This window comes from Vespa crabro, chromosome 23, assembly GCF_910589235.1.
Source record: "Vespa crabro chromosome 23, iyVesCrab1.2, whole genome shotgun sequence".
Classification (NCBI taxonomy): domain Eukaryota; kingdom Metazoa; phylum Arthropoda; class Insecta; order Hymenoptera; family Vespidae; genus Vespa; species Vespa crabro.
The window spans coordinates 248925-257839 of NC_060977.1; the positions used below are offsets into that span (position 1 = coordinate 248925).

At 37.6% G+C, this 8915-nt stretch overlaps 1 protein-coding gene across 1 annotated transcript; it reads right to left on the reverse strand.

Annotated features, from left to right (window-relative positions):
• Positions 1-7385: 7385 nt before the first annotated feature.
• On the reverse strand, positions 7386-7915 carry LOC124432138. Its single transcript, XM_046980762.1, has 2 exons — positions 7524-7915; positions 7386-7470 (listed from the first exon to the last, which is right to left on the reverse strand). The coding sequence occupies exons 1-2, from the start codon at positions 7913-7915 to the stop codon at positions 7386-7388; spliced, it is 477 nt and encodes a 158-aa protein (XP_046836718.1).
• Between the last annotated feature and the right edge of the window lie 1000 nt (positions 7916-8915).

An 8915-nucleotide genomic window follows, 5' to 3' on the forward strand; every position in this document is an offset into this window, starting at 1 on the left:
AACGTAATATTGAAATCTCGTTCAATATCATTGATTTTCTAATCCATCGACGCAGAATAAAGAATATAACAAGAATATAACGTTTTTACTTTGTTTACATACGCGTTTTCATATGATAATTGTCGAAAAACCTAATCGCTATATGCGAATTTCGGTATATGCGAATATAGAATCGTGAAATATTTAATATTACTTGTGCCACAGATTAAAAAATGTTACCGATCGATTCAGAACATTGCATTGCATAATATCAAAAACCTACTTTATATAGGAATCAAAGTTTTTAACATTACTTCATACCGTATATACGATTTTTCGCTCATATACGCGTATCGTCGAAACACGAAAAGTTGAAAACTCGTTCAAATTCATTGATTTTAAATTCTATTGACGCAGAATATATAATATAACAAGAATACAATGTTTTTACTACGATTAAATATGTGTTTTCATATGATAATTTTCGAAAGACGTAATCGACATACGCGGTTTTTGGTATATGCGAAGATAAAATCGTGAAATCTTTAATAATACGTGTGCCACAGTTTGCAAAATGTTACCAATTGATTCAGAACATTGCATTTCATAAGATGAAATATCTATTTTATATTGAGATAAAAGTTTTTAACATTGTTTCATGACGAATATTCGATTTTTCCCTCATATACGTATATCGTCTAAAAAACGAAAAGATGAAATGTCGTTCAATTTCATTGATGTTATATTGTATCGACGTAGTATAAAGAACATAACAAGAATGTAACGTTTTAACTACGTTTAAATACTCGTTCTCAAATGTTAATTGTCGAAAAACGTAATCGACATACGTGAATTTCGGTATATCCGAAGATAAAATCGTCAAATCTTTAATAATCCTTGTGCCACAGTTTGAAAAATGTTACTAATCGATTCAGAACATTGCATTTCATAAGATCAAACATCGAATTTATATTGGGATCAAAGTTTTTCACATTGTTTCATATCGTATATGCGATTTTTCGCTCATATACGCCTATCGTCGAAAAACGAAAAGATGAAATGAAGTTCAATTTCATTGATATTATATTGTATCGACGTAAAATAAAGAATATAACAAGAATATAGCGTTTTTACTTTGTTTAAATACGCGTTTTCATATGATAATTGTCGAAAAACGTAATCGACAATTGCCAATTTGGATATATGCGAAGATTAAATCGTGAAATCTTTTATAATATTTGTGCCAAAATTTGAAAAATCTTATCAATCAATTCATAACATTGAATTTCATAAGCTCAAACATCTATATTATTTACGAATCAAAGTTTTTAGCAATGTTTCATGTCGTATATGCAATTTTTCGCTCATGTACACGTATCGTTGAAAAACGGAAAGTTGAAATCTCGTTCAATTTCATTGATTTTATAGTATATCGATGCAGAATGAAGTATATAACAAGAATATAACGTTTTTCCTATGTTTAAATAAGCGTTTTAATATGATAATTGTCGAAAAACGTAATCGACGTATGTGAATTTCGGTATATGCGAAGATGAAATCGTGAAATCTTTAATAATACTTGTGCCAAAGATTGAAAAATGTTACCAATCGGTTCAGAACATTGCAATTCATAAGATTAATCATCTAGTTTATATTGGAATCAAAGTTTTTACATTGTTACATGTCATATATGCGATTTTTCGCTCATACACGCGTATGTCGAAAAACGATAAGTTGAAATCTCGTTCATTTTCATTGATATTATATTTGATCGATGCAGAATAAAGAATATATCAAGGATATAATGCTTTCACTTTTTTAAAAATACACGTTTCAATATGATATTTGTCGAAAAACGTAATCGACATATGCGAACTACAGTATAGAAGAAGATAAAATCGTGAAATCCTTAATACTACTTTGCCACAGTTTGAAAAATATTACCAATCGATTCAGAACGTTGCATTTCATAGGATAAAACATCTATTTTACATAGGAAACAAAGTTTTTAACATTGTTTCTAGTCGTATATGCGATTTTTCGTTCATATACGCGTATCGTCGAAAAACGAAATAGTGAAATCTCATTCAATTTCATTAATTGTCTAATCTATCGTCGCAGAATAAAGAATATAACAAGAATATAACGTTTTTACTTTGTTTAAATACGCGTTTTCATATGATAATTGTCGAAAACCTAATTGCCATATGCGAATTTCGGTATATGCGAAGATGAAATCGTGATATCTTTAATAATACTTGTGCCACAGTATGAAAAATGTTACCAATCGATTCATAACATTGCATTTCATAAGATCAAACATCTATTTTAAGTTGGAATCAACGTTTTTAACATTGTTACATATCGTATATACGATTTCTCGCTCATATACGCGTATCATCGGAAGAAGAAAAGTTGAAATCTCGTTCAATTTCATTGATTTTAAATTCTATCGATGCAGCATTATGAATATAACGAGAATATAACGTTTTTACTATGTTTAAATACGCGTTTTCATATGATAATTGTCGATAAACGTAATCGACATACGCGAATTTCAGTATATGCGAAGATAAAATCGTTAAATCTTTAATAATTCTTGTGCCACTGTTTAAAAAATGTTATCAATCGATTCAGAATATTGCATTTCATATGATAAAATATGTATTTTATATTGGAATCAAAGTTTTTAACATTGTTTCATGTCTTATATGAGATTTTTCGCTCATATACGCGTATCGTCGAAAAACGAAAAGTTGATATCTCTTTCATTTTCATTGACTTTCTAATCTATCGAGGAGGCGTTCCAATAACGCGAGTTTCTCTATATCTCGATCTTGTTGCGTCCCCTTCGCAGGCTGGAAAGATGACGTTAAACCGGCGAGCCGAATAATCTATACGACCCTGGCAGCACATCGCCACTCCTCCAAGAGGCATTCTTCACATCTTAACCGTCCTGCCGTTTTAGACGCACCGGCGGCTATGTCGTCTTCCTGTGGTGTTCATCCTGGTGCATAATCCAGAGCTGATGCTAGATTGCCTGCGCAAAGCTCCCGGCAGTTGCTGGTTGACAAAGGCAGGTTACTTGCCCTATCACCACGTGACACCCCGGTGGCGTATGTGTCCTTCCCACGCCCTTTTATGATTTTCGCTTTATTACGCATCATGAGTGTTTTATTTTAGGTGAGGCAAGCATCCCAAAAGAAAGAATAGGAAGGGAAGGAACCTTGAGAGTGATAGAAAAAATAGAAGGAGATATGACAGAAAAACATAGAGAGGAAAAGCCGTGCAATAACATTCACACACCATTCACACGGTCACTTTTAGTCGCCTCTTACGACAAGTAAGGAATACTGTGGACGTTGACTACCACCCCCTACCCACAGTGGGGAACGATAATAACAATATTAATTTCCATAATGATAATAATTAGAGTAATAATAATTATGATAATTATAACGATAAAAACGATAATAATAAGAATATCAATTACAACGAAAATAACAATAATAACGATTCTAGCGATAATAACATTAATTACCGTATTAACTTAATCAATGATAATAGCGACATAAATAATTTTAATGATAATAACAATAATAATAAGAGCAACGATTGCAACGATAATAATCATATTAACGACAATAATATCGATAATCACGGTAATAATAATAATAAATATAAGAAAGATATTAACGAAAATATTAATAACAATAATAACAAAATTAACGATAATAACGATTATAAAGATAATAACGATAATAACCATAATATTCATTATAACGATAATAACGATAATAACTTTAATAACGATAATAATAATAGTAATAATATTAATAATAATAATAATAATAAGGATATTAACGATTATAACGGTAATGACGATAATTATTATAATATCGATAATTACGACAATAATGGTATTAATAATAATAATAATAATAATAATAATAATATTAATAAAAATAATAATAATATCGATAATAACTTTAATATAAATAATAGCAGTAGTAACGATAATAACTATAATAACGATTATAACTTCGGTGCCAAGTCCTGATACTTCCTTGCCCTACCGCCGCATTGGTTCAAAAGTCACTCCCATTACTTTCCCCTACTAGTTGAAATAATTCCAAGTCCGGCCGCCGAATTGACTCGAGAAGTCCTCGCATAACTTCATGCTTCTATACGGAATATTTACCATTCAGACAGCCACATTGGGTTATAAAGAACTTCCATAACTTTCCATCTACTAGTCGGTATAAATCTAGGTTCGACAATAGCATTCATTCACAAGTCAATTGCATTACTCTCATTTGAGCAGTTGGATATATCTATGTCTGGCAGTGTCATTGGCTCAAGAGGGACTTGCACAACTGTCCCTCGACTATGCGGAATATTACCAAGTCCGATAGTCGCATTGGTTCGAGAAGTCCTATCATAATATTCACTCGACTAATCGTAAAATTTCCAAGCCCGGCAATCGATTAGGTTCACAAACAACTCTTATAAATTTCCATCGACTAGTTGGAATATTTCCAAGTTCGACATTCTCATTATTCCTAGAATCACTCGCATTACTCTCCCTCGTCTAGTCGGAATGCTTCCAAGTTTGATAGCCACATTTTTTCGAGAGAAACTCGCATAAATTTTTCGACTAGTCGGAATACATCCAAGTCCGATCGACGTAATTGTTCTAGATTCACACGCATGACTTTCACCAACTAGTCGGACTTCCAAGTCCAACAGTCACATTGGTTCGAGGGGCAATCGCATAACATTTTCTCGATCTGTCGGAATGTAACTAAGTTCGATAGTCTCATTGATTCGAGGTGCACTCTCATAACTTTCCCTCGACTAGTAAGAAATTTTCTTATTTCTACAGTAGTATTCGTTCAAGAGATGTTCGCTTAACTTTCCGCCGACTAGCCGCAATGGTGCGAAAGGCATTCGCATAACTTTCTCCCAACAAGTCGTAATATTTCTATGACCGCCAGTCGCATTGGTTCTAGTGGGTCTCTGATATTATTCGCTCGATTTGTCGCATTATTTCTAGGTTCGTCTGTCGCCATCCATCGAGAGGCACACTATCCCTCAACTAGTTAGAATTTTTTAAGTTTTGACAGTCGGATTGGTTATAGAAGCACTCTTATAAATGTCACTCGAATAGTTGGTACTTTCCAAGTCCGAGAGTCGCATTCATTTGAGAAACACTTATATTACTTTCACTCGACTAGTCGGAATTCCTCCAAGTCCGACTTTCGAAATGTTTCGAGAGGCAATCGCATAACATTCCTTCGATTACACGGAATATTTCCAAGTCAGACAGTTGCATTGGTTCCGAGTGGCACTTATATATCATTCTCTCGACAAGTTGGAATATTTCTAAGCTAGACAATCGCATTGCTTCGAGTGGCACACTCATTAATTTGCCTCGGCTAATCGGAATATTTCTAGGACTGCCGGTTGTATTTGTTCGATCAGCACACACTTAACTATCTCTCGACTAGTTGGAATATTTCCAAGTACAACATCCACATTGGTTCCAGTGGAAATCGCATAACTTTCTCCTGAATATTCGGCTTATTTCCAATTCAGACAGTCACAATTGGTCGGGAGTCACCCGCATATTTTTCACTGGACTATGCGGAGAATTTCCAAGTCCATCAGAGGCATCGATTTGATTGGCAAAACGTTCCGTCGACTTGTAGGTATATTTCTAATTCCGATAGTAGCATTGGTTCAAAAGTTACAAGCATAACTTCGTTCAAAAATGCTGGAAATTTCTAAGTTAGAATGCCGTATGGGTTCGAGAGTTACTCGCATAATTTTCCAACAACTAGGAATATTTCTATGAACGACGGCCGAATTGGTTCGATAGGCACAATCATTACCTCGCATATACGGAATATTTCCATGCCCGACGGTCGCATTGGTTTATATTTTACTTGCTCGTCAAGCTGGAGTATTTCCAAGTTCGACAGCCTAAATGGTCCGATAGGCCCTTGCAACAATTTGCCTCGACTGGTCGGAATATTTCTATGTCCAGCAGTCGCAACGGCTTATATGTCATTCGCATAACTATTCCTCGACTAGTAAGAATAATTATGAGTTCGACCGACGATTTAGGTCGAGTGGAACTCTCATAACATTCCCTCGCCTAGACGTAATATTTCAATATGTAACGATAATAATAATAGCAATGAGAGTGACAATAACAGTAATAATAATAAGAATAATAATAACAATACTAACGACAATAACGATAAAAATAATAACGATAATGATGATAATTATAATAATAATAATAACGATAATAACGACAATAACGATAATAATAATAACAATAATAACAATAATAACGATAATAATGATAATAACGATAATAATAATAATAATATGAATAATAACGATAATAACGATTAGATTTAAAAAAAATTATAATAATAACAATAATAACGATTGTAACATTAATAACGATAATAATAACGATAATAACGATAATAATAATAATATTATCGATAATATCTATAATGACGGTATTAATGATATTAATAATATTAATAATAAAGATAATAAAGTTATTAATAGTAGTAATCAAAACACTAATAACAACAATAACGTTCATAACGATAATAATGATAATAACGATAATATTTTCTTTTTATTTTTTATTTTTTTTATGGTCTGTGAATGCCAATTTTTACGCACTGAACCAGGATCCCTGCCCGCTAGAGGAACACTTTACTATTTGGGTCCCCCGTTATAGTCCCTGGAGTGTCGGGCTCATCGTTGGAATAGGCACTACCGACTAAACGCATTTCCATCCTAGTGGCATAACGAAACCATCCCTGCACCGCTTTGTAGTATTACTTCGGGATGACACCACTGCTTCATGCCCTTAAACTGGTCTATCTCATTCGGCTCTAAGTGGCAGGAACCTGGAGCAACGTTGGTGGCATGTCTATGGGTCATCCATAACCATCTTCTTCTTGCGTAAGATTTCCCTCACGTAACAGGCCACCCTGTTCCACTTCTTCTGACCTCGCAGCATTTTCTCGACATTGTTGTCCAGCGAGATGACTCCGAGCTCCTGCTCCAAGGCAAATCGTTCGGCGCTCCACCGTGCACATATGAAGAACGTGTGATGGGCGTCGTCGACGTTTGAGTCACCAAAGTAGCATTTGCCGTCTGCAACCTTCCTCATTTTTGCAAGGTACAAGCAGAACAGACCATGCCCTGTCAAAAATTGGGTGAGGTAGAATTCGACCTTCCCCGCCATCTAGTTTAGCCAGCTGTACAGCCGACTGCCGAGTCGGGCCGTCCATCTGCCCCTGGGCCCCCATTCCCAACTGCTTTGCGAGGATTCAATGCTGGTAGAACTGACGAGCCATGATGCCTCCTTCTTACCCAAAGCGGACCTTTGCTGGTGGATGAATTGTCTCTTCTGGGCTAGTAGATCGATCGGGTTTACCACCACGACCACTAGCACTGCGGACTAAGAGACCGTATAGTAGGAGTACGCGATTCGGAGAGTGCCCTACCTCTGTACCGCGGCTATGCACTTGCGATAATTTTCTTTTTGCTGCGCCTCCGCCCATACTTCTGCGCCGTACAGCATCACTGCTTCGGCGGCACGCATCACTATTCGCCTAATGCACGGCCGGGGTCCGTTGACATTGGGCATGTGTGTGCCCAGCGTGGCTATAACTTTTGCCGCCTTGTCGGCCGCCCTTATTATATGCTCTCCGTAATTCAGTTTGCAATTGAGCATTACTCCAAGGTACCTTATAGACGACTTAGCCTGGACCGTCGCGTCTCCTACGGAGAAGCTGAGCAAGATGTTGATGCGCTTCTTCGTTATTAGCACGATCTTTGTTCTCTGTGCTGCTAAGGATAGCCCGTGCTCTCCCATCCAGGAGATGACTCTGCGCATGACCTAGTTGAGCAGCAGCTGTGCCACCTCCGTGTCTCTTGTAGTTACGACAACTGCAATTTCATCTGTGTACCCAACCAAGAAAGCGCCTTCAGGGACTGCCATACGTAGGATAACGTCGTAGAAAATATTCCAAATATCCGGTCAAGTATGGAGCACTGAGCTGCCCCCGATATCAATTCCATGCTTTTGGACCATCGCCAGTAAAGTACACAAGGAAGCGCTCGTTCAGATAATCCCCGTGTATTCGGAGTCGATACTCCGGAACTCTAAAATTCTGTTCGAGCGATTCCATTGCCAAGTCCCACCTAACGGAGTTGAAGGCATTTCTCACGTCTAAGGTGGCCAGCAGACACAAAGGGCGGGAATGGTGATTCCCGCGCTCCGTCATTTTTGCGGCCGTGACAACGTCCTGAACTGCGAGGATGGTAAAAAGGCCGGATCGAAATCCACACTGGCGGGCAGCAAGGTCGCCGTTCCCTCACGGCTGCGTGCAGCCTTGGCCTAAGCAGCTTCTCCAGGAGCTTGCCAGCCGTATCGAGCAGACAGATAGGCCTGTATGGCGAAGCTACCTATGCTGGACCCTTGCCCTTGCTGATGAGCACAAGCCTCGCTTTATTCCACGGGGCGGGGAAGATGCCCTCCCTGAGGCACAAGTTGTACACGATTAGTAAGAGCGCAGGGTGACTCTGCGCGACGGCTTTAATTACTTCCGCTGGAAGTCCGTCAGTACCTGGTGCTTTCTTCTTCCGCACAGATGATGCTGCCCTGAGTAGCTCTTCTACCGTAAATTGTGATGCCTAGGTTATGCCAGGCGCAGCCATGCTAATCTCTCTCTTCGGCTGTGAGGGGAATAGAGTATGCACTATTTAATCCAACGTCCTCGCGTCCTAAGGGAATCCTTGCGTTCGAGTTCCCAGCTTGCGTGTGACGATCTGATACCCTAATCCCCACGGATTCTGATCAATTTCCAGGCACAGCTCCTTCCAGCACCGTCGTT